At 50.4% G+C, this 26,642-nt stretch overlaps 1 protein-coding gene across 1 annotated transcript in view; it reads right to left on the reverse strand.

The window, feature by feature from the left end:
* Positions 1-4,755: 4,755 nt before the first annotated feature.
* Positions 4,756-26,642, reverse strand: part of Tollip (toll interacting protein) — a 29,176-nt gene continuing 7,289 nt past the window's right edge. The window contains exons 2-6 of the mRNA XM_046444800.2: positions 24,380-24,529; positions 20,606-20,788; positions 19,495-19,647; positions 18,253-18,343; positions 4,756-7,201 (exon numbers count right to left, since the gene is read on the reverse strand). Coding sequence (XP_046300756.1) covers positions 6,987-7,201; positions 18,253-18,343; positions 19,495-19,647; positions 20,606-20,788; positions 24,380-24,529 — 792 coding nt within the window. The 3' untranslated portion in view covers positions 4,756-6,986. The remainder of the gene's footprint in view (positions 7,202-18,252; positions 18,344-19,494; positions 19,648-20,605; positions 20,789-24,379; positions 24,530-26,642) is intronic.

Genomic DNA, 26,642 nt, shown 5'->3' on the forward strand with positions numbered 1-26,642 from the left:
CCCAGAAAGCATGCAAAAGCTCACCATCTCAATAGGCACACTGGTCTGCGTCTTTCTCTGTGGCTAGTGCTTCCGGGAAAGCACTTGCCTGCGCTGGGGCCCTCTGTGGAAGTGCTACAGTTACACCTTCCACCTTACACTCTGCATCCACCAGGGGTGGTGTCTGAGTGGTATGAAGGAGGGTCTGAGCCACTGTATTTCCTTCCTCTGCCCATCACCCTGGGCCAGGTCTTCCCACAGTGGTGTCAACTGCCTGGGCTTTGTGATCTCAGTGTCAACAGCAGCCTCTGCCATCTCACAGCTGAGGGTCTTCACTTTGAGCTGTTCCCACAAGATGCATCCATGCTCTTCAGCCTTCCCAATTGCTGCGTAAGGAGCTTCCAAAGAGCCACAGCAAAAAGAAACAAAACAAAAAAACTGGCTTGCAGGACTTTGATGGGGTTGTGTATTGTCAGCAAGGACAGCATGCAGACCAAGGCAAGGTGGCCATGGGGATGACTGGGTAGCAGCTAGGAAATGGCAGGCTTGGACCCATTCTTCACACATCAACCCTTCTGCTGCTGTGGTCTGGCAGTGCTGGAGGTGGAACCCAGGGCCTCAGGCATGCTAGGCGCACACTTTACCACTGGGTACAACCTAACCCCAACCTTCATGCGAAGGACACATCTACTTGGATGGCTGACCCAACACCAAAGAAATAGAAGTATACAAGCAGTAGAAAAAAATATGGGTAAACATATTTAAGCCCTGAAAATGGAAAAGGCTTTGCTAGTTACGAAGAGAAATCCAGAAACTCTAAAGGAGAGAATAAAAAATTTGACAACATTGGGCGGGGGGGGGGGGGACTTTTTGGGCTGGGATTGTGGCTCAGTGGTAGAGCGCTTGCCTCACACGTGCAAGACTCTGGGCTCAATCCTCAGCACCACATAAAAATAAATAAGTGAAATAAAGGTATTGTGTCCAACTCCAACTAAAAAAATAAATATTAAAAAACAAAACTTGTACATGAAACAAAATCAACAGCAAAATAAAAGGCAAAAGGCAGACCAGCAACACAGCCATAGCCCCCAATACAGAAGAGCAGCTAAGAACAGAGAAGAGAGACCAGTGGTCCTGAAGACAATAGACAATGTAAGCCAGAAACAGAAGAGATTCTTTGCAAAAAAAAAAAAAAAGGAAAACAAGCATCCCTCAAACTCACTCAATCTCACTCCCTGAAAGAGATTCAAGTAGAGAGGCTGCCCTGGCAGGTGGGGTTGGAGGGGTCTGGAAAGACCTGAAGATCACAGGTCCCTCCTGGGCTCAGAGAAGTATTTCAAATGACTCAAACACAGGGACTGAACAGACTCTCCAGGGGAATCCACTCCAGTCGGCCACAGCCCTGCCTAGCTCTGCTGCCCGCCTCAGGCCCCTTCCTGTTCTGCACCACCTCCCAGGGCCTGTACTTTTCTGCCCCAGCTCACACCTGGCATCTCTCTGAAGGGCTGTGCTCAAGTGCCTGAAACTGCCTCCCTTGGGAGACCTCAAGCCAAAGTGACTGAGACGGGACTACAGGAAAACCTGGCTGGTTAAGGCCTCCCCTGAAGCTGCCCTTTCTGTCGGCACCCCACTACCTCCCTCCTTGCATTCCCCTGAGAGTACATCCTTAAAAAATTACACACTAAGAGTCCTCCGACAGTCTGCTTCTGCAGAACTGTATCCAAGACCTACAGCACCAGAAGCAGTTCTGGTGAGCAACCAGTAGCAATGGGACTCTGGGTAGGATCTGCTGTCCCAGCCAGAGGGCAACATAGGCCTCCTACAGAGCCTGAGATGCTCACCTGTTCCGAGTGGGGGTGCAGGCATGAGATAAGCTGCTGGCCCAGATGCCCTGGCACAAGAGGTGACAAATACAACCCAGGAGCTGGTGGGCTGGGGTCACACACCACTGAGGTTGGAGAGAAAGACAACAGGCTCTTGTCTGTCAATGCAGGTGAAGGCCTGGTATGAAAGCCAGACCTCTGGCATATTTAAAGCCAGACCATCTCCTGCAGCTGGAAGGTACTGAGTGCTGGTCCAGAACTCAAGTTCAAGAGGGCAGGAGGTGAAAATGCATGCACCACTGGGTCTCCTCTGCTGATGCCAGGCCCTGATGGAAAGAGTGGGACCCTGAGACCCAGGGTTGGGATATCACCTAGAGGCCCCTGAAAATGAGGCCCCCCAGACCTGCAGAGCCTACTGATACAGCCTCACTGGTTGCTTGACAGAGCTGCCCCCTTGCTCAGACTCCATGAAGGAGCCCCACCTTGCTGGAGGCAGATACCTGGCAGAGCACTGCTGGCATTGCAAGTCTACCCACACCTCTGCTCCTTGCAATTGTCCAGGAACTCAGGCCCAAGCACAGCTGGGCTGAGGAACGGGGACCTCCTGGGTATGAGGGAAGGAGCCAGACAGGGCCTGGGAAAGATGCCTCACCTACAAGGGCAGTGAGGAGGAGGTGGAGGAGGCCACCCAGGAGGAGCTGTCCTCTGCAGGGGGTGCTGAAGGTGCAATATCTGCCACAGAATCAGGCTCCCTGAACAGCAGCAGAGCAAGGTGGCAGCACCTCAATGCCAGAGGTCCCAGAGGTAGCTAACAAGAACAATGCACAGAGCAAGAACAGGAGAGTGCAGGCTGATATCAGTCCCCTCGTGGAAGGCCCTGACCCCTCCACCCACTTCCAAGTCACTGGTAACGGAGAGGTGGGTTCCCTTATTATAAGGGCCCTCACAGTCATCCAAGGTGTTGGGAACCTGGGCCTTCCCATGGCACCACTGTGACCTCTGCTAGGTAAGGCTGTGTGGGGTCAGATGCTAGAGTCCTGGCCCAGGTCTGCCTTTTTGTCCACCTCATAACAGACCTATCTCATTTCCCACACAATTGGGATACTCAGTAGCCAGCACCAACCCAGAGACTGCTGTACCTGTTCAGTAAAAGAAACCACAGCAGGAAGGCCAAGTGGGACCTGAAACCACCACACTGCAAGTGCACTGGCCTGCAAGCCAGAGCCTGAGCTGACAGCCCATGCCCAGAGGTCAGAGCCCGTGGCCCAGGCTGAAGTTAATCATCTCTCCTCTCCTCTAAAACACAAGGAGAGGACTGGGGCTATAGCTCAGTTGGGAGATGCTTGCCTTGCATGCACTAAGGCCCTGGGTTCAATCCCCAGCACCACACTAATTACATAAATAAATAAAGGAGAACCTACTGTCCCTCCAATTACCCAACTTGTCCCTCTTCTGCATTGTTGCCAAGTATTAAAATTACTTTATCCCACCTTAAACATTATGGTTTACATTGTTCACATAGTCATGCTCTGTTCACTGTGACTATTATTATCTCATTAGACCCAAAATATTCTTGGCCTCTGTCCTTTCAGACCCTGAGTCCCTCACTGACCCCAGCATCCATTCAGAGGCCAGGTCTCATCTCCTACCTCTCAACCTGTCCACGTGTCTCTCCTCTATGATGCCTACCAGAGGATCCACGTCTGCAGAGACGTGCACTCTGGGGTGGCAGTGCCCACTGTTAGGCGTTCTCGGGTTCTTCCCATGCTGTGTGCTTTAACAGTCCCCTCTTGTTCACATTGCACCTTAGTCTATGAAGGTCAGGGAACCTGGCACACGTCACCCAGAGGGAACCCTGAATGCCTGGAGCCCAAGGGTCTGGCTGCTTGCTGCTTCCTTGTGGAAGACGCCTCCAGTGCTCTCAAACTGGTAAGTGCATGTTTGGCAGCCCATGTCAACCACACGTTCCTATAGGAAGACGTGCTTTTGCTTCTACCACTCTGTGGGGACACCCGTGGATCTCACAGAGGCTTCCTGAGCTGCACAGGAGCGTGGACCAAACTCCAAGTCAGTAGGGAGGACTGGGTCATTAACTTCCAATGCCCTGGCAAGCCCCTTTCCTTCTCGTCTGTGTGTGCCCACAGGTGGGTGTTTCCATACACTAGGGATGAGGTTCCATACACTAGGAGACTATTGCCTCCTCTCCAATGTCCTGGCTTGAATGAGGTCTGATCCTGATCCAGGCCTGTCATCAGCTAATGCCCTGTATGTTTCAAGGCATCAGACCTCTGTGACCGTCCACAAAGGGAAGCCAATGGAGTGTCTCCCAGTGCTGGCACTCTGACACACCCTGAAGAAAATGCTGCAAATGGAGACCAGGCCCTCCTCTCAGCCCTCGACGGTTCCATACACACCTCACCCCCACCTTGGGGACTTCCCCACTTTCCTGTGGGCCCAGCTCTACACTCAGAAAAGTGTATTTGAGCTTTTCTCCCTGGAATTTTAGTTATTCTGTCATGAGGGGCTCTGCCCCATTGCTCCCAGGTGGACAGCTGGTTCCTTAACTAGTCTAGTCATCGTCTGAGGCGCACTGTCCCTGAGCAGGGAGTCACATCAGACCCCCAAGAAACAAGTGGTGGTACCCAGTTCTGGCACACTACCAGGTCAAAGTAGTCTGGAAGAAAGAAATTACAAAAAGTAAGAAAGGTGCTTGACAACAGGGAGCCAGTAACAACTGCAATCCACGCCTATGGCCACCTTAGAGCCAGAGCTCCAATTCTCCTACCTCTAGTGGGAACAACAAAAAGGCCAGGCCTTTACGGTTCTGCCTCCCTCACTTTCAGTTTTCATCCTGACAACCCTGAAGCAAGTTGCTATTACTGAGTGCATCTGCCGATTCTGACCGGGTCATCACCACTGCACACCAGGAGCCTCATTAAAAAACACTCAAGAATGAAGATGGTAAACTTTCCCTTAGGGGACTTTATTTCTCTATTTTTGTATAGACCGTTTATTAAATAAGAAGACTGAAAAGTAAAAATATATTTTACAATCAAAGAAAAATCTGGATCTGGATTCCCCCACACACAGCAAATATCCAGGGACACACAGTTCTGAGACAACCCCACTAACACCCGCACAGCGGGTTTCAGCCAACGGCAGAGAGTCCATTAAGGGAAGAGACGGCCTCGAGAGGATGCGGCGTAATCAAACTACACAAAGTCCTTCTCATCACACAGAGGGTGAGGTGGAAGCCAGAGGGCACAAGCTCTAGCACACAGTGGGGCTAACAGGGCAGACCAGCCTCACTGAACACTGGGTGTGGCTTGCCATAGCCTGCATCCTCAAACACAGGGACAGGAGCAGCCAGACCCAGCAAGAGCTTGCCCCCAGCCAGGAAGGAGCCCATGTGCGTCTGCCCTGACCTCTGCCTTTGAGCTGGGTCAAAACACTCCTTCCAAGCATGGCAACCTTTTACCAATACTGGACACAGGTTGCGAGGTGGTGGAGTGAACAAGAACTGAGAGCACGACACCTCCCACTGCCCTGGACTCCCAACAGAAGATGACACACAGTGAACGGAAGAAGTCCTACTTAACTAATGGCCTAAGAAAATGTGGTCTTTTTTTGGTCTATTAAAAAAATAAAGTGTTCATGAAAAAGAAAAGGAAGAAACCACAGGAAGTTCAAAGTCATCTTAAAACTGCCACTCTCCTCACATGAGTGCCAACCCACGAGTGCTGCCTCCATAGGCGCTGTGGTGGCAGCTCTGGGGCTGGTTCTGTGACGCTCTCCCTAGGACATGCCCAGCAGCAACACATGCATTAGACAGACAGCAAAAGTATGACAGGACCCAGGAGCTGCAATCATACCTAGGCCCTGGAGGTGGGTGCTGCAAGCCAGCGAGCCCCATGCCCAACCTGCTGAGAACACTGAGCCAGCTGCCTGGGAAGTCCTGGCTGCCCACCACGCCCCCCTCACAGGCCCACCGCAGCCTGGGGTGGAGAATTCCAGCGGCTGGCGTGTTGAAGCAAGTGGTAGAGTCTATCAAAAGCACATGGATCTTCTCTACCCTGCAATTCAAAGCCTTATCAAAGGGGTACCTCCTCCTGCCCCGGTACCACCACGCTGCCTCAGGGTTACGGAAGTAAACGCTATGAACAATGCACCTGAAAAAAGCACCCGCAGGTGGCAGAATGCACTGTCCTCTAGTGAACCTCTAAATCTAGTTTTTAGAGGGACAGAGGTTGAAACTTAAGTACTTCCTCCATCTAAATGTTTCAGGTAGGTGTGAACTGATAGGATTCACCTTCACACCTGTATCTCACAGCCAAAGGCTAGGTGCAAACACTTGAGAGAAGCAAAAGCAACTGCAATTCAACGCAAAAGGCAACACCGCAGCCTGGCTTCTCGGCACACAGTTTAAAGTGCATCACTGGTGACCTGAGTCGGGCCTACCACATGTCACCGTCTGCCCCCACAGCAATGCTCAGCAGAACATGGGTCCCGCCACACTCCAGGGGGCTGCATGGCAGACAGGTGCAGCTGCAACCTAAGAGATCTCCAAACACTGACCCCAGCTGGGTTTCCACTTCTGCCACCCACTGGACTACAGTCCTGGTGCACAGCATTCGCCTATGTCACGTCAGCAGCAGCCAGGGACCGGAACACATAGGAGCAAAAGCAGTGCTGCACTCACGTCCCTCCCCAACATCAGGCCCCGTGGTGAGGGCCTACCAGGAGGAAGAGAAGCCCTGGCATAGCAACCACAGAGTCAGAGATCAGCCTCCAGTAGGCGAAGGGCACAGTAGACACTCAGCAATTTCTAACACCCTGGCAGAGGCAGCTGCTTTCTGTAAGAATGCTTTCCAGAACAGTGTGAGAAGGGGAGACACAGGTCCTCAAGCAATAGGAGCATGGGTCTGTGTAGTGACACGGCTGCCCATCACCGCCCAACCCGAGATGAGGAGGGAGCTGCTCCACCCCCACCTACAGTCAACAGGACTGCCGGGAACTGAAAACCCACATGCATCTCAAGAACGGTGGGGAGGGTCAGCAAAGACGACCAAGGAAGGGGTATGTGGGTGGTCTTCATAGGAATCTTGTTGGGATGGTGACACTGGGAAACCCTGGGTCACCAAGTCCAAAGGGCTGGTGGCAAGAGGCCATGAAAAACAGGCGGGTCTAGGACTCTTCACCCATCTGCAGCAGGGAGTTGATGGCTGCGTCCTTGTTCCCTCTCTGGGCTTCCAGCACAGAGCGGATCACCTCCCTGTCCATGTTGGGGAACATGTCCTGGATGGCCTTCAGGTCCTCCTCGCTGCAACGGGGCTGAGCGGTCACAGCTGGTGCAGGCATGGCCACGGGCACCATGCCAGGGCTGCAGACAGCAGGCATTCCTGAAAGCAGAAAATGGAGTGTGGGAGAACATCAGTGTCACAGAAGTGTGGTGTCGATTTCTGCTTAAGAAAAAACAACACACTTGTTTGCCTCCTGAGGGGACAGGTAACCTCAGATCTCCTTGAACACTGATCTGCAGGCATACCCACAGACCCAGTGGCCTCTCACACCTACCATAGGCAAGCTGGGCTAGATAATTTGTTTTCTTTATGCACAAAACCCAAGTCAGATGTCCCAAATCTCACATGAAGTTACCGCACAATTACAAGTGACCACACATTCTGAACCCCCAATACCTCAGGGACTCCCACTCCAAACGAGAATCCTGCCTGACAGAGGCCCCGACACAGGTCTCAGCTTGAAAATGAGCACATGCCCTCATCAGGTATCTCTAGGACGCCCTCTGCAGTAGGGCAAGGACATTATTAATGAGGGAGAACAGCATGGCAAGCCCTCAGCAGCCAGCAAGGCCACACATTGACCCCAGGACCTACACCACACTCACCAAAACCCACCAAGCAAATGCTCACCAGTGCCTTCAGGGAGGCTCTGCCACAGTAACTACAGCAGCTCGTCACCTAGCCTCAGGCCTACGCTGGGAGGAGGAGTCTGCCACAGAGGCTCAGGGACCACTGAGCTCAACCCTGCTGTCTAAGACAGGACAGCCCAGGCTGCAGGAAGCACTGGAAGCGCTGGGTGACTAACGACGACAGTTCCCTTTGAATTTCTCTCTAAAGTTACAAGGGGTCACAACGTCATCGATTCTTTAAGCTTTAAAAGTGTGAACAAGCCTCCCAACCAGATTCCAGGGAACAAACTTAATTTTAGGACACAGCTTTCCTTTCCCAGCTAAATTCAGAAGACCCTAAAGGCTACATTCTGAGGCAGAAAAGGCAACAAGGCACTAAGAGGTGCTAATGGGTGGAACTGGGCTGTGTGAGTGCATGTCTCCGCCCCCAGCGCTCTTGCCCAACCAGCCAGCCTACCAGCAGAGAAGGGTCGAAGAAGAACACCACTCCCACAGCCCTCGACACATGCTCTCCTTCACACCACACACCTGCCTAGCTGATCTGAGACACCTGGAGCTGTTCAGCTTCCATAACAAGAAGGGAGGAAACCACAGCAGGGTGTGGTAGTGCACACCTGTCATCCCAGCCACTCTGGAAGTTGAGGTGGGAAGATGGCAAGTTCGAGGCTAGCCTCAGCAACTCAGAAAGGCCCTGTCTCAAAATAAAAATGTAAAAAGGGCTAGGGAGCCAGGGGCGGTGGCGCATGCCTATAATCCCAGAGGCTAGGGAGGCTGAGACAGAAGGATCTTGAGTTCAAAGCCAGCCTCAGCAACGACAAGGGACTAAGGAACTCAGTGAGACCCCGTCTCTAAATAAAATACAAAATAGGGCTGGGACCCCCGTCTCTAAATAAAATACAAAATAGGGCTGGGATGTGGCTCAGTGGTCGAGTGCCCCTGAGTTCAATCCCTGGACCAAAAAAAGAAAGGGGACTAGGGACGCAGCTCAGTGGTTGAGAGCACCCCTCAGTTCACTCCCCAGTACCGTATACAACAATAAAAACAGAAATGAAAATGAAGATCTTGCTGTTTAAGAAAGCAAGCAAAAACCACACGTGGCCAGGTGAGGATGACACAAGGCTCACAGAGCACAGACTGGATGTTGCCTGGCTCAGGCCCTGGAGGGGCCCGCGTGGCCTCACTTGGGCGACTACAGAAGCACGAGGAAGCCCATGTAAATGCAGCCAGCTATACATCTCCCTGCAACCCTCCAGGCTGACTGTATCACAGCGAGACAGGCTCCGAGAAGCCCAGTTTATTGTTACCTGCTCTCGTGAATCAGGACATGTGAGGTGGCACAGCAACTCAAAAGCCTGTGGCACCTCAGGGATCAAGCTACAATGAACAGAATGAGCCTGAGATGACATGCTCCTCCCTCCTCCAGGGTGGACCCTACACACTTGACCTACATTTAACCTGTCACCCTAATGGACTGTGGATGTGTCTAACAAACACTTGGTAAATCGTGAGGGCAGATTTTTGGGGTCTAGCTGGGGATGCTGTGGGGAAAGAATGGACAGAAGCCTTGGGGCCTTGGTGGTACACAAACAAGGTCCACTGTGGCTCAGGCAGTGCAGGTAGGGTGCCACAGGAGAGGAGGAAGGGCCTCGAGCCAGCCATTTCCCCTGGCGCATTGATACAAATCAGCACTGTCGGACAGGGCAGAACCTGCCTCACTTAGCTACAACAGACACACTGTGGGGACCTGTGGTAGGCACATTTCAGCAAAGTCCGATTCTCTACTCACAAACAGAAAGTTGAGAAGAGCAAACGCAGCAGTGTTCTGATCAAAAAGAGCTGGTGCTTAATGCACGAGCATGCAGAAAACACAGGCAGAGGCAAAGGCACACCAACTCACGTCACTTGTAGCCCACCATGACCTCATGAGACGCCCAAACACACAGGGCACGCAACACCCATGCCACGGCCTCCGAGGTCGCCCTGCACAGGAGACATGGTGCAGAATGAAGCCTGCAGAGCACCTGGGGTAGGGCCACCCAGCTCCAGGACTGCTTTGTGAGCTCAAGGCTTGTTAGCCGTCCAACACAATGGAGCATGCCCAGAACAAAATACTATGTAATCTATGTAATGATGTTATGTCTTGAGCTTTCTAGTTGGTGGAGTCAGAAACACAGAGCAGCAGCCAAAAGGAAAAGAATTCTAAGCAACAACTTACAAGTTAATAAAAACCAAATCCTCCAGCAATGGCAAGGTGCTAAGAAACTCAGTGAGACCCCGTCTCTAAATAAAATACAAAATAGGGTTGAGGATGGGGCTCAATGGCCAAGCACCCCTGAGTTCAATCCCCAGTACTCAAAAAAAAAAGGAAAGAAAAGAAAAAGAAAAATGCTCACTCTAAATGGAACAGATCATTTAAGTGGCTTGGCTTCAAGTCCTCTGATACTGTGAACATGTGTGCAGAAAACGGTGATGAGCATCTGTGCAGCACCTGCTGGACTCACCAAAACAGGGCATGGCCTCAGAGCTGGCTACTCACATTGAAGCTGCCAGGTACTGTTTCTTCTAGATTCCTCCCTCACCTGCCCCAGGAACAGAAGAGAGGGGAAAAAGTGGATGCAGGCAGCTCTGCTTTTGTGCTGTATTGGGGGCATCAACACTGGTAACTAGCAGCCCCACGGAAGCCCAAGGATGCCAGCCACGAGGATAAGAGACTGAGCTGCAGGGAACAGCGGGAGCAGCTCTGCTCACCTGCCTAGATCAGAGACTCCAGGCCTATGGTGAAACGAGGCACGGGAGGAAACAGAAACTGCCACACTGGGAGGCCTGCTAGCGCTAGCCAGTGCAGGGACCCAAACCCTGTGTTCACACCCAGGGGTGTCTGTCAGAGGCCCAGCTGGCGAGACACCTGAAAATAAACTTTCCACTCAACTTTCTCCACACCACAGGGAAAAAGGAAGCAGAATAGCAACACAGAGGAGTAGGAAAGTTATAAAAGGTCATTTTCCCCAAAAATAGCACATGGGTGGCTGCTGCCTGCCCCTCAGTGGCTCACAACCTCATGGAGCCCCTCTGTATCAATTAATGGGGCATGCAGTCTGAAGCCTAGGACAAGCAGTTGCCAGGGGCTCCCAAGGTTAGGGGCATGGTCACCTTTTCTCCCCAACTTGCACACATGGGCTCAGATCACAGACTCCCCCGGGACCAGCAGCAAGAGGAGGAAGAGAGTGCACCCAATCCCCCACACGTAGGACCTACTGCTCCTCACAAGTGGGAAACACTTGGGGAACTCGCAGCAGGCTGGTGTCCACCAAACTGGCTCTCTCGGTCCACTGTGTATCCCCAAGGTAGGAGCTCCACAGCACACATCTTCCAGCACTCCACCTCAAGAAGGTTCTCAAAACCATGTTAAAAGCCCCACTAGAACCATGTGATTAATCGTATTGGTTAACTATCTGAATCTGAAGGAAACTAATCTGGGAATCAAAATGCTCCTTTATTTAAAAAGCACACACACATAAACTCTATCTTCAGGCTATAACTGACGGCCAGAAAGCTCTGATCACATTTCCCTTTTCCACCCTCACCTCTCTTCAGTGCTGTGGGGTCTGCACTTCCAGGAAATGCAGAGGAAAAAGAACCTAAAGGGGACAACCCAGTTCTGATGGGCTCACAGTCTGCGAGTCATGGGACACCCCGGTCTTTTAACCAGTGAAGTGGTTGGTTCCTTCCAAAGAACAGGTGGAAGGGTCCGTGGCTTTCCTCCCATGGTCTGGAAAGGCAGCAGTGGTAATTCTGACTTCAGAGCCTCAAGCACAGACACTGAGAGAGGTTTTCAGGGCTGGGTCCATCAGCACACAAAGGCAGCTGTGCACCACCCCCTGTGCACACGGCAGGTGAGGGATGACAGGTAGCCAGGGCTGGCTGAGAAGTCGGCCTCCCCATTCCTGCTCTGCTTCCTGCAGGGCTGTGTCTCATCACTGGCCTGAGAGTGTGCACACATGCTGAGAGCCATAGCCAAGTTGGAATGACGCATAGCATTTTTGCCAAAATACTCCTGTAGGAATACTTTTTGTTGGTAGTACAATAAATAATAAAGGCAAACTTATATCAATTCTATCCAAATGCATATTTTCCATATATGTTTCAATAATTTTTAATGCCTTTCTTGCTTTAGGAGTTAACATGCGGGGTGAATTTGGATCTGATGGACCTTTTAGAATATCAAATAAAGGTCCCAACTCTCCTGTTGGTATGCCTAGATAAGGCCTTATCCAATTTATGTCTCCCAATAACTTTTGAAAGTCGTTAAGTGATTTGAGTTGATCTACTCGTATTTGAATTTTTGGTGGATGGACCATGGTTGAGGATAATAGAACTCCTAAATAATTAATTGGAAAATTTAATTGTACTTTATCTATTGCTATCTCTAGATTATAATTTTTTAATAAGTTTGTGTGGCATAACATTCCAGCAATATGTTTTTATCTTTATGTGCTAATAATACATCATCCATATAGTGAAATATTTGTAGTTCAGGATTTTGATTTCTAAGTGGCTGGATTGCTTTGTTAACATAAATTTGACACATAGTTGGGCTGTTAGCCATCCCTTGAGGGAGTACTTTCCATTCATATCTCTGATCAGGACCTTCATGATTCAGTGCAGGGATAGTAAATGCAAAACATGGACTATCCTCAGGATGAATTGGAATTGAAAAAAAACAATCTTTAATATCTATAGCTAAAACATACCAGGTTTTTGGCAAAGCAGACAATTGGGGAATCCCCAATTGAGCAGGTCCCATAATAACCATCTCATTATTAATGGCTCTTAAATCTTGCAATAATCTCCATTTACCAGATTTCTTTTTGATTTCAAAAATGGGAGTATTATGGGGAGATACGGAAGGTTATATATGTCCCTCCGCTAATTGTTGTTTGACCAGGTCATGGGCTACTTGTATCTTTTCTTTAGTCAGGGGCCACTGAGGAACCCATACTGGGCTTTCTGATTTCCAAGTAATTTTTATTGTCTCAGCAACCCCTTCTGAAAACCCAATCCATGTCTATTTATTCCTTGATCTATTTGAATTGGTGCTGCTACACCTTGTTCTTGTTTTCCTAATCTTTTTTTCTTTCCTAAAACCTTGTCTAGCCCTAATAGTGGGCGCATTTGGACTGATGTTATTTGTTAATGTCAAACCTAATTGATCTAGGACATCTCGTCCCCATAAATTTATAGGAAGATGATCCAATACATATGGCTGCATAGTTCCTTCACATCCTTCAGGATCCTTCCAATCTAATACCATTGCACTTCTATGGGGATTAGTCGCCACTCCTAGGCCTCGAAGCGTTTGAGTGGCTTGTTGTAATGGCCAATGTTTTGGCCATTCTTGACGAGATATGATGCTAAGGTCTGCACCTGTATCAAGTAGCACATTAAATTCATGTCCTTGAATATTTAGTTTTAGCATGGGGCAAAAATCTAAATTTTTAAAGACAGCATAGCCCAATCTACACCTGTGGAGGCTAATCCCCTGGAACCTCTTTGTACAGTACGGCTGGAAAATTTATCATGCAGGCTGGGTATTATTAATAACTGTGCTATTCTATCTCCTGGTGAAATTACTGATATACCTCTTGGAGAACTAGCTATAATTTTTATTTCACCTTCATAATCGGGATCAATTACCCCAGGACTTATCATTAAGTCCTTCTAGAGTAGAAGAACTGTGTCCCAATAATAAGCCTACTTACTGTTCCTTGGGGAAGAGGTCCTTTTACTCCTGTGGGAATGATTTGAACTCCCATCTCTGGAGTTAATACTGCTCTGGCAGAGGCACAGATGTCCAACCCTGCGCTCCCTCTGGTTTGTCTGATGAGGGATCTAATGGATAATGTGTCCTGGGCACTACCCTGATGGTGTTGCTGGGTTCCTCCATTGCCCCGTATATTTGTGGTTGTGGGCCCCGGAGCATTGGGCCCCCCTGTCCGTTTTTTGGCAATGAAGCCTGATGCTTTTCTCCACAATATCGTGGGTAAACACCTGGTCCTTGTCCGTTTTTTGATAACGGAGTACCCTCTATGGTGGTTTGAGAACGGCATTCATTAGCCCAATGTCTCCCTTTACGACATCGTGGGCAAATACCCGGTATTCTACTCCTTTGATACCTAGCTTTGTTAAACCCTCCTCCTATGGGGCAACTCCTTTTAAAATGTCCTATTTGTTCACAATTGTAGCATGTTTTTGGCCTGGCATCTAAAGCCTGTTGTACTGCAGCTGCCAGGACTTGCCCTTGTTCATTAATGTCTCTACATAATTTAATATATGTGTTTAAATCTCCATGTTTCCATAGTCTAATGGCCTCCTTGAACCATCTGTTTGCTTGCTCAAAGGCTAGCTGTTTAATTAATGGCATTGCTTGCTCTGTATCCCCAAAAACTCTGGTAGCTGTTTGAATAAGCCTATCTACAAATTCAGCGTAAGGTTCATTAGCTCCTTGTATTACCTTAGATAATTGACCTTGTAAATCTCCATGTCCTTGTAAAGTCTTCCATGCCCTAACTGCATCTGCAGCAATTTGTGAGTATATAGCAGGATCATATGCAATTTGTTGCAGCTGACCCTCATAAGGTCCCTTTCCTAACAACATATCTAGATTTCTCTGAGGATAACCAGCTGCTGCATTTCGCCTGTCTCCATGCAAAATTCCTCATTGGCAACTGTCCATAACAGGTATTGTCCTCCGTTTAGCACAGCTTTACACATACTAGTCCAATCTGCTGGCGTCATGTTCAAGTTGGTAATGGATTCGACCAGGCTTATGGTGAAGGGTGCTTGAGGACCATAGGTTGTTACAGCCTCTTTTAGCTGCTTCACTGTTTTGAAATCTAAAACATGGTGAATTTGCTGCCCTCCTGCCTGTTCAAATACAGGGCATGCTAATCTTTGAGGTCCTGTCTCAGGATCCCATCTACCAACTACGGGGGTTGAGGGCCCCATAGGCAGAGCTGTTGGTTGGACACTTACGCCCTCTGGTGATAGAAAGGTGTTAGTAGCAGCCTCCTGTTGTAACTTTTCCTGCTCTAAACTTTCTTCCCCTTTCTGACTATCTCGAGAGGCCTCCTCTTTTTTTCTGATCTGTCTTCTACCATAATCTGAACTGAAAGATTTGGACTAGGCAAACAAAATCATCATCCACAATGGCAATGTGCCAACTGGCAGAGTTCCTGGGTTTTTCTTTTCCCTGTCCCTTAAATCTTCACCATGATGGTCCCATTGTGATATATTCAACAACTCCTCCTTAAAAAGCCATGGGCTACATTTTTGTATTGTATCAACATATGCCCTGACTCTCTTAATATGTACAGCATGGCACGTGCATGTGTGCACCTCACCCAGAGTCACAGACATGAGTTCTTCACAACAGAGACTTTGCAGCACAAACTCAGAGCTACAACAGTGACAAAAAAACATCAAATGAACTGAATAAAGCTTTGTATTTTCAAGGCAGGAGAGGAGTAGGAATGCACTGGAAAATATGCACTTCTGAGAGTTGACTTTGAAGAAAAGAAAACCCTAATGTAAGTGCTGCTGCTCCCACCTGGTCGGCCTGAGACTCTGGGTGACTGTAATGGATGGCACCCTCCCTCACCCAGCAAGTGCCAGCTCAGGAGAGACAGTGTTGCCATCACAAACATTCAGGAATGATCTGACTCAGGGGACACTGGGCATCAACTTCTATCAGGACAGGGCACTTCAGCACCAGCCAACACTACCAAGTTAACTAAGAATGGACCAAAACTTCCAGAACCTAGGAGAAGCAGCTAACTCCAGGACAGAGGGAGGGAATACATACGAGCTGGGTCCTTCCAGTGGTGCCAGAGTCAGGAAGCACTCAGAGAAGGTGGAACACATCAAAAGGACAGAGTGTCCAGACTACAGCCAAACCTGGAGTCATTGAATGACAGTACAGTAACAGACTCCAGCCCAGGGAGCAAAACCAACCAGGCCCACACGGCTACAGCTAAGTCAGGGGACAGCTCAGACGACAACCAGGCAGCAGCGGTGACCACGAGCAGACACCAGGAGGGTATCCAGGCTCAGTCCACCCATGTGCAAAGGTAGTCACCTCATCTCCCACTCACACAAGCATGGAGGACTAAGCAGCAATGAAGAGGGAGGGCAGCCTTCCAGGGCAGAAGCTGGGCATACCCACAGAGGTGGTGGGCGAGGGGCAGCACAGTCCTGGGGCAGATGGTGGTGTCACAGGGCCTGACACAAGGCCCTAGACACACCCCAAAGTCTCAGCCCAGGGCCTGGATGTTGCCCTGAGATGTCTGGTGGGGTCTCATCAACAGACGGCACCATCTGCTTGCTCTGTGGCAGTCCCCAGCATGGATGCTGTCCTGAGCAATGGGAATCCTTACTTATAGGAGATGCACACTCGCGTGGGGGCAAAGGTGGGCACCAGGAGGCTATAGTCTCCAAAGATTCTGGCAAAACGTTCTTTTTTTCTATTTTTTAACTTTTCTATAAGAGAGTATTTCAAAATCTAAAAGTATATGTCAAAAGTAAAGTTCAAAGTCTCTGTTTATAAAGAAACATAGCCTTTCCTAAAATAAACATTTTGCAGCAAACTTTAAACACATTTGCAAAAAGAATAAAGGATAGGAAGCAGAAAGATAAACAGGTCAATAGCTTTTCTTTTATCCAGAAGTTGATTTCCTATTAACCATATATGTTCTGGTGTTAACTAAAGCAGACACAATAGTGTCCCCACAGAAGATGTTCAGGTCCTGACTCCTAGTGCTGTGAATAAGGGGGCCATGTTTGGAAACAGGGTCTTTGCAGATGTACCTGAACTAAGATGAGGCCGTGCTGGAGCAGGCTGAGCCCTTGTTCAAGACAGGAGAAGACACCCCAAAAGGCAGGGAGGTGGGGAGGCCCAAGCAAGGGAGGCAGCACTGGAGTGACACAGCTATGGGCCCAGAAGCTGGGAGAGGCAGGAGAGACCCCTCGCCCATCAGGGGCCTCTGAACAGAGTGGTCTTGTCACAGCCTGTTCTGGACTTCTGGCCTCAGGAATTGAAAGAGAACAGATTTCTGTGTTTTAGTTCCCTCCCACCTCCCACCTGTGGCCCTAGTTGCAGCATCCCTGGGACATGAAAAGCCTGTGTTCCCTACAAGTCCCTGCTCCTGTCCCAGACCTTCAACTCAGGATAGCTGGGCAACAGAAATTTCACATAAACAGGATATGATGCGCTGGATAGAACACGGTGGCAGCCCAAGTCGATGCTCTGAAGGACAGAGCCCTCCAGACCTCAGGGCCCTGATGCTGAGTCTGACAGGTACCAAACTTCCATCTGGGTCTCTTGAGAAGGCGAGATTCCCTGCTGAGACACCCTCTCTGTCCATTTGCCAAGGTTCTCTCCTTGAGCTCTTGATGACCATGGCTGCTTTAAAGCTTCTGGATCACCCTGGGCAACTCTGTCAGCCTCATGCTCTGGTCTTGGCAGACATTCCCGACACTGCAAGAGTCCTGCCCTGGGCTCTAAAGACTGTTGCCCTAGGTTCTCATAAGCAACTTCATCAAGGTTGAAGTCCCTAAGCTCTACCCGCTCTTGTCAGGGCTGGCTTCAGCACATGTAGGGGCTGACGAGCCCCTCTGCTCTGACTGGGCAAGATCCCAAGTGCCCCACATTGCTCTGTCCTGCACCAGCCTGGAGCAGCACCCTAGGCACCCACCACTGGGTGTCTTACAAACCCAGGACCCTCTCACATGGCCCCTGCCCCACAGAGTCTCCACTCCCACTGCTGCAGTCTCTGGCCTTTGCCCCTTCAGGGCAGTGGAACTCCCCACTCTCTGCTCAGATCTAAACTCTCTGGACTCTGGCAAAGAACCAGGATGACTACGGTCTGTCCTATTGTCTTTCCTCTCAGGATGACATGGTCTTTTCCTGCCTAGTGGCTGACACTGGAAAACAGCTGTCACCCTGTCCACCTTGCCCAGTTTCATGGCTATTCTAGAACAAGGCCCAGTTAGGCACCAGGTGCTATCAGGCCCCAGATGGAAGGTAACCAAAGGTTACCATGAAAACTCAAAAACAGGCACACAAAGGTGCCTTCCAGCTGATGTGACTGCCACCATGATGGCTAACTCGTATAGGCGAGCAGGCAGCAGACAGGATGCTGAAAGGCAGGGTGTGCTTCACCAGCAGAAGCTGCCTACCACAGTGTCTCCCACACCAGGCACTGAGAGATCTCATTTCCACATCTCCAAAACTTTCAACATTCCTTCTATGCACAAACAATTAGGGAAAACACAAACTGCTTCCTACACACACATAGTAAGTTCCAAGGCAACCCTGGACTCTGCTTCAAAAGGTCTGTCTACAAGGCCACCACCCTCACAGTTCTACACTAGCCCAAGCCCCATATGCATGCTCTAGGGTCCCTCCCTCCTCTTTCCTACTCTCTGCCCCAGGGCCTTTGACTAAAGGAGAAGCAGCACACAAACCTGCTATGGGTACGTAGCCAACGCCCTGCTGGTACACAGTTGGCATCAGGACCACAGGCTGGGGTGGCATCATCATGGCAGCCGGCAGCGACTGAAACACACCGAAGACAATCAGGGGGTCAGGGAAGAAGGACTACACCACATGTCAAAGCTTCTTCACTTCCAGTCTCACCAGAACCCAGACACAACAAGAAAGTGGAGTCCCAGCGTGGGTGCTGTGGCCTCAGCCATTGTGCCTACTCACACCAACGCACCAGCTCTCCTGGGCTGGGAGAGCACAGGGTGAGGGGCTTGGGCAGGAGGTACTACAGACCTGCAGCACCAGGTTACAGGGTGCAGTGGGGAGCACAGGCTTAAGAAGGCACATCTAAGTGTGATTTTAGGGTCTGTTTTTGAGAGCTCATACCTACCCTAGCAGTTTCTCTCAACAGTCCTGGAGTTCAGTTCAAAACAAAGTATGAGCCGGGTATGGGGGTGCACGCCCATAATCTCAGCAACTTGGGAGACTTAGGAAGGAGTGTGGCAAGTTCAAAGCCAGCCTCAGCAACTTAGTGATGCCCTAAACAAGTCTAGCAAGACTCTGACTCTAAAATATTAAAAGGGTTGGGGATATGGCTCAGTGTTAGTTAAATGCCCCTGGTTTCAATCCCTGGTACAAAAAAAAAAAAAAAAAAAAACCCACAAAAACAAACCAAAGCACCTGAATTGGTTAAGTAAACAATGGTTCTGTGCTCATGAAAAGGCCTGTTAAAGATGTGAACACCTAGCAGTAAAGGCAGGAGACCAGAAGGTGTCACTGCTGTGCCACCTCATCACACATGTGGGCTGGCCATGGTCCTCTCCACTCTCATAGCTTAAAACTTTCCCAGTAAAAGTTTAAAACAAAAAAGGAAAAAGCCCTGGGTGACACAAAAAAGATGGGGAAGTCTAAGAACCCAGACCCTAGCCCAAGGATTACAGGAGCCACAGTGGCCCTGAGGATGGGAGTGGGCAGGAGCCAGGCTTCTGCTCCATCTTTGAGGTACCCAAGCTACCTATGGTCTCTCTCCCCAGCACCTCACCACTTCATGGTCAGTCACTGCCTCCTGGGGAAGGACCCACAGGCCCCAGAACCTGAGGCCTGGGCTGGCTGCATCACATCACTTGCATGGTGCGACCCCAAGGCACCAGGGCCTACAGGGACAGTGGAGGTCCCCTAGGGCAGGCTGCTCCCTCTGTAGACTGACCAGTGGGCATGCTCACCGTGTAGGACATGACCAGGTTGATCATGCCTTCCTTGTCGTCTCCCTGCCTCCCGCTCAGGCTGTACCACTCGTCCTCCACCTGGCCCTGCTTCAGGGACTCAGGGATTGTGATGTGTGTCCAGGCAATGCGGTCGTCCATGGAGAAGGCTCGCTGAGGACAAGAGGAGACCCCATCAAGGCCCATGTGATCCATGTCATAGAAACCAGAGCTCTTGCTGCTGCGTGCCCCTTGGACCAGCCTGCATCAGATGCAGATCTCACCAGTAAGACAGAATCCCTCCCAGCCTTCCTGATGGAGCACCCTGTCCAGTTAGATGTCAGCCCTCCATGATTATCTGAGAGGCCCAAGGCCCAGCTCTCTGTACCTCCTGCCTAGTCATCAAGACAGGATAGACCAAGCTCTCTGCAGAAAAGGGAGAATCCCCAGTGCCGCTGTCTTTCTCCTGCTATGCCCAGATGCCTACTGCTCCTCCCTAGTCTCTAATGGCCCAACCCCTGCTCCACCAGTTGCCATTTCTGCACTCCTGCAAGCACAAGACCAGAGGAGAATGATGAGCTGCCACTCAGACCCATTCTGTTTCCCCTGTGGGCCAAAGAAAGCAGTGGGCAGGAAGGAATAAGAGGAGAAAAGACTGGAGAAAGAGGCAGAGGGAAGAGGGTAAGGGGAGGCTGTGCCCCAGCTCCTCCTGGCCCTCACCCTGCAGCCCCAGCTTTTGAGGCACATGTGGCCTGAGCCAAACCTCAAAGGAACCTCCTATAGCCACCTGAACTTCCTGACTGGACCTCAAGAATGCTGCACACCTGGCTACTGACCTGGCCAGGGGACACTTGAGGGATAATGCTGGTGGGCTCCGTGCCTTGTATCAGTAAGAATATTGTTACTACCACAGGCAAGGGAATCTAACCAGCTTAAAACTCAACCTCCTCATGAAGAGCTGTCCATAAAGTGGCCAGTGTTTGTGTCACTGGTGAAGTTTCCAAATAGTTGCTGTCGAAGGAGCTGAAAAGCAGGGGAGAGTCAAGGCCTGTGGCAGAGCCACCTACTATCACGTGTACAAAGCAGCCTAAAGCCAGTGGGTGGCCTGTGTTGACCATGGTGTGTTGCTCACCTCATCAAAAATTTCAAGGTAGAGCGAGTCCACGCCCGGGGGCACTGTGCACTGGATGACCTTGTTCCAGCGAGGATTCTTGGCACCATTGTGGGCCGTGGGTGTCTCGTACACTGCATAGCCCAGGCGCAAGCGGCAGTAGGGGTCCATGCGCGTCATGCCGTAATTCTTAGCCAACTTTGCCTGAAATGAGCCAAGTTCAGCAAGATGAGTGCCTACCACCCCACTGCCACAGGAAAAGCGAGGGCTGTCAACGTCCCACTGAGGCGTTTTGCTGGAGTGAACTTCAGCCACCGGAGCTCACCTGAGCTTAGCTGTGACTTGTTCCCAGGGTGCCAGGAGCAGGAACTACTGATGGGCTTGTCCAACTGTGACAAAGTACTCAAGGCCATGCTCAACCTAAGACGCCTACCCACAAGGTACACTTCCAATATCCTTCTCAAAAGGGGTGAAGGGAGAAAATGAAAAGAAAGATGCCCCGAAAGGAATGAGCCAACCCAGAGCCCCAGAACCTGGTGACACCTGCTGCACAGGTTTCAGGACACTGTGGCCAGGGCTGCCTGGGGCTCCTGACTCTTCCCTTCACGAATGGGAGTGCTAGGAGCAACCTGAACCCTGTTCTACTATGGTACTGGCTCACAGGGACAAGAAATGGTCTTTCCTGTGTTATGGGTCTCTGAATCACAGACCACAAGTCCCTTACTTCAGGCCAGATGGTCTGCTCAGCTGGAGTGAGTGTGCTATAGGGAACAACACAAGCAAAACTGTGAATGGGACGAGATGCTGACAAACAAATCACTGTACAGCAAATAGGAACTCAAAACGCATCAAGGTTTCCAAAGCTATAAAACCTCTACCAGAAAGCAGGAAAAAATCAGAGCACTGCATTAGGCAAAAAAAAATCTCTTAGGTAGAACCATCAAAAGAGCAGAAAAAAATCTTAAAAACAGGACTTCATCAGAATTATGAATACCCATTCTTAGAAAGAAACTTAAGGACCATACAAGACAGGAAGGAAATATTTGCAAATATCACATGTGATAAAGCACTTGTATCCAGAACATGGAAACTCTCACCAAGACACACAACTCTAGGAAAAAATGAGCAAAAGATCTGAAGAGATACTGATAGTGAATAAATACAGGCAGCCCAGTAAAGAACGGTCAATATCACAAGCCATCAGAGGGATGCAAAATAAAACTCCAACCACCACAGAGACTACTACAAACCTATTAGAATGGCTACAATGGAACAAAAAACAAGACAATGTCTGACCAAGCCCCATGCTGACAAGAGGTGGGGCCCTGGAGCTCTATGTGCTGTGGGCAGCAAAGCAAGATGGCATAGCTACTAGGGAACCTGCCACATGCCCCACTCTGGTAAACTAAAGTGCAGACTTTGGTTCACACAGAATGCCACCTGCAAACACGTTCAGGGAAGCTTCAGCCCTTTTGCCAAGAACTGGAAACAACCTTGTGTTCTCCAAGTGGGTGAACAAACAATGGTGGTGCAGCCACACAAGGGTGGGGGAGGGTAGACTACACACTGCAGCAAACACAGCCAGACACTGCCACTCCAAGGGCGCTAGCTCCAACCACAGTTCGGGGTGGGTGGGGGTGCTGAATGCTAAAGGGATAGAGAGAACAGTGTGAGGTGTTGGGGAAGTTTTCAGGATTGCTTATACTCATCAAAACTCAAGTGCACAAAGCCAAAATGAATGCACTCTAATGGTGATATTCTCAATAAGGCCAACTTTTGAAAAGCACTGTAAACCACAGAAAAACCTGTCACCTGCCTGCCCTTTCCAGCCACTTCGTTTCTTTCTGTCCCCTCTGAAACACCAACGAAAGCCTTTGCACGCTGCCTGCAGACTCTCCCGACCTGCCCACACACTTTCTTCCTTGATCCGATACCACCAGAGAGCTTGTGCCAAGGACACCACTAAAGGTACCTCTGAGCCCAGCTCACCTCCGTCAGGACAGGCTTGCCCTCCCCAGGGTATCCACTTACCTCTAAACCACCCTCAAGTGAACTGTGACTCTCCTTCCTCACCATTTGTTCAACCCCACTCTGTTCTCCTGGGGCCAGCAAGAGACCTCTTTCCCTCACACCTAGCGTGCATTCTACCAAGTGTGGCTGGTCTCCTTCCCAGTGTGTGAGAGAAACATCAGTACTGGAAGTGAGCCCACCCTGTCAAGGCTCCCGAGGCTAGGTTGGGACAGAAGGTGGGTGCAGGGGCTCGCTGAGGGGCAGGAAACAGGGAGAAAGAGATGGAGAAAAATCCTTTGGCCTCCACTTCTAGAAGATAGGACTGGGGAGATGGGAGAGTGACACCTACTAGGACTGAGGAGAAGGCAAAGTTGGACACATGAGTTTCACTGGGGTTTGTTGTATCTAAAATGACCACTAGACACCAGAGAAGTCAGGGCCCTGATCTGTACCAAGGAATCCAGCTGTGGTCAGGATCTACATGGGCTACTGGAGCTGCTTGCCCTGAGTGAATGGCTGGGAGGAGGAAGGCTACCGACATGGCCTCTGGAGGTCCCAGGAGATGAGAATCCAACAGGGACTCTGAGCAGCCTGAGCGGCCTCCCAAAAGCTGAGAGAAGGAGGTCTGTCTATCAAAAGGGAAGAGGAGGACCGGGGTTGTAGCTGGTGGAACAGCGTTGCCTAGCATAGGTGAGACACTGGATTCAATCCCTGGCACCAAATTAAAAAAACACACAAAATAAAGGTTAAATTCTATTTAAAAAAAAAAAAAGGTAGGGGGGCAGAGAAGGATACCAGGAGGACCAGAAGTGCTCCTCAGCAGCGCCCCTGATGACACAGCCCTAGGCAAGCTGGTGCATGGGGTGCAGACAGGCTGCTGCAGAGGGCTCCAGGACTCTGGAGAGAGGGAGGAGGGCCAGGGGCAGTGGACACCTCTGAGGCTCAGCCAGCTCTGGTGCTTGCACTGTGAGGCAGGGCACCTGCAGCCACCTTGTCCTACCAGGCAGCAGTGCTCAGGACGCACCAGCTACAGGTGGGCCAGGAACTTCCTCAAGGCAGTGGGAAGCAGCATGCTATTTTAGAAACACATCCCTGAGCAAATGTTTGACATGAGTTATGAGGAAAGGAGGCTGGCTGTGAACACCCTAACAGCAGACTAGCTGAGCACCCAGGGCAGTCGAGCATCCCAGCTGGGCTACATGTTATCTGATGGCCTTCCTATAGTCCTACCTCTCCATTTTCCTCCTGGTTCTGTAGGACACTCTGGGTAGTCATAATGAGCTTCAGCCCAACAGTGTACTTTAGCTTTCATACGAAAGTCCTTTGAGCAATCCAGAGACATATACTGTTTGTCAGCATGGAGCTGTAGGGCTGAGCAGGTGCCACTGACTGCAGGGCAGCAGGGCAGGGCCAGGTGAGGGAGCCACCCACGTGGCACATGCTGGTGGGGCCACGGGCAATGCCAGTTTCCCCCTGCTGCCCTGAGGACCAGGCTCTCCACATGAAGGAGTAGTATCGGCATGGAGCAGACACCCACCAACACTCAGTAAATTATTTCAATTAATTTAGACAGAACCCTGGGAAATCATCAATAATTTTCATATGTGTTTTTTTCCACACTAGATAGGTATTTCAGGAAAATCTGGAACCAGAAAAATTCATTTGTCTATATGGGAAAAAAAGTATAAAGGCCAAAATCCACATTCCCCCACCTGAGTATGGCCTACCACTTGTCCTCCCCTACCCATGCCAGCTGCCCACAGAATAGAGAGCCCTGGCACCCACCTGCACCACAGTGATGCTGAGGCGGCCCACAGTGCCCACTGCCCCTCCATACTGCAGCTGCTGGGCTGCCTGCGCGTCCAGTTGAATCTGCTGCTGCTGCTGCGTGGGCGTGATGCGGAGGAAGTCCTGTGGGAGCTCACCGATATATACCTTTGGGCAAGGAGAAAAGACAGAATGCATGTCACAGGCCTATGAATCAGAGCAGGGCATCAAGCAACCCCACAGCACTCCCCCTACATGCTGGGACCAGCGTCCAGCCTCCCTACCCCATTCCTGACCAAGTACCAGCTTATGCTCAGCCTCAGTTTCTCCATCTACAAATGAGAGCCAGGGAATCAATGTTTCTGGCCTGATCCTTTCCAAGGCTTCCCTGCTCAGAAAGTTCTCAAAAACATATCACAGTAAGGAAAGCTTAGAACATGTTTTAGCCACTAAAACCGAGTTCTCATTCTCAATAAAGGCTTACTAGATGGTTTCTCGGAGTCTCCCACACTCCATGTCTGTGTGCATGATCCACATTTCCTTGCACCACAACTAAAAACAAGGCCTGTGCACTGCATGTCACTGGGTCAAACAAATGAGATGAAATTAGAACCTGGATCTAAAGTTATTTGAAAAACACTTTGTCTGATAAACTTCAAGTATTTCTACTTGAAACAGTTCAAATTCAAAAGGGGCCTAGAGGATAACAAGAGGCACACAGATTCAGAAGGCCTCACTGCTCTGTTTTGTCCTCTCGCCTAACCCTGTTGACCCACTTGCCCAGCTTTGAGGACAAGTGGGAGAGGGAAGGCCGGAGGACAGGTAGACATACACTCCAGAGCAGGGATTTTCCAAGACCTAAAGGGCTCCAAGAATATCAGAGTTTACAAGAAAAACAGAGGAGACCAAAGCAAGAGTCAGCAGGAACAGACTCCTAGAGGTAGCCCTGGCTGAGATACCTAAGGCAAGAAGAGGTCAAGATCCACTAGGCACTGAGGACCCAAGTGTGTATGTCCAGAGCCAGGCACCAGTGGCTTCACAGAAAGCCAGCACTGGAATTGGTCCACCTGTCTGGGGTCTTACAGTGAGAGGGCCCAGGAACAAAGGTTGGCCAGGGCAGCCCTGGAGTAAGCACAAGCCTCCTAGGAAGTGCATCCCCCTAACTGCAGCAAGGTGGGCCACCTGAGGTATGACACTGCTTTTCCTATGCATAGCTGGGGCACCTTCTAAAGTATCATGGGCAAGAAGTGCTGAGGAAGCCTGCCAGCCCCCAAAATTCCTGCAGGAGGGAAGGCAGGCAGGCCTGGCTGCTGGAGGAGGAGCTCAAGCCCTAGTGGGTCCAGCTACCTGCCAGCATCAGTGTTGCCTATGGTGGTCCTGCTGGCCAGGATCATGCTCAAAAGAAGCCTGAGGGTCACAGAAGCAAGCACAGCCAAGCATGTTCACTGAAAACTGCTACAAGGAGCACTCAGTGGCCCAGGTGACACAACACCGAATGTCTCCACTGTGCAAACCAGTCACTCATGCTTGTTCGTTGTGGGCTTCCACTGACATATGCCAGGCAGGCTTCCAAGTTCTGCAGGTGGCTGAACTCCTGACATGCCCGGGAAGCACCTCTCCCCAATGACTCTGGTCATGAAAGGTTAAATTAGGTTAAGTTTAATTTTTTTTTTTCTAATAAGCTGATTTGGGAATAATTTTGTATTTAAAGAAAAACTCCTTGCCTGACTCCCCATCTCTGGGTTTCCAGAGAAGATAAACCAGTCAGAGGTCCAGAACAATGGGAGGGCAAGGCTGTCTTCATCAGGAGTGTCTGAGCAACCCCACCCAACCGGAGGAGGAGCTCCTGTTGAGGACAGCACACACCCTCCACACCTCTAAGCTCTAGCACAGGCTGAGGCCAGGAGGGACCTCTCCCTCACAGAAGCTCCTGCTGGAAGGGGATGCCACCGTTGAGGCCGCCGTTGCCAGGAGATAGCTGCAGCTCCCCAGACGTGCGGCAACCTCTCCTGGGACCCTCTCATGGTGTGTTGCACAGGTTACAACGAGTCTGGGCAGAGCCTTGAGAAGGGTCCCGTGGCAGGAGACGCCAAGAGCCTGTTCCTGCCAGCACATGGGAAATGCTGACAAATCCCACAGGGGCTCAGGGCTCAGTCTCCCAGGCATCTGGACTACATATGCCCGTGTCTTGTGGTCCTCACACACAGCCTGCATCTCTAAGCTCTGTCACCAGCTTTGTCTACTCACCATGAATAGATTATTTTGCAGAAACAAACACATA

This window comes from Marmota monax, unplaced genomic scaffold (genome assembly GCF_021218885.2).
Source record: "Marmota monax isolate L192 unplaced genomic scaffold, Marmota_monax_Labrador192_F-V1.1 WCK01_AAM20220418_F8-fsc00038, whole genome shotgun sequence".
Classification (NCBI taxonomy): Eukaryota; Metazoa; Chordata; class Mammalia; order Rodentia; family Sciuridae; genus Marmota; species Marmota monax.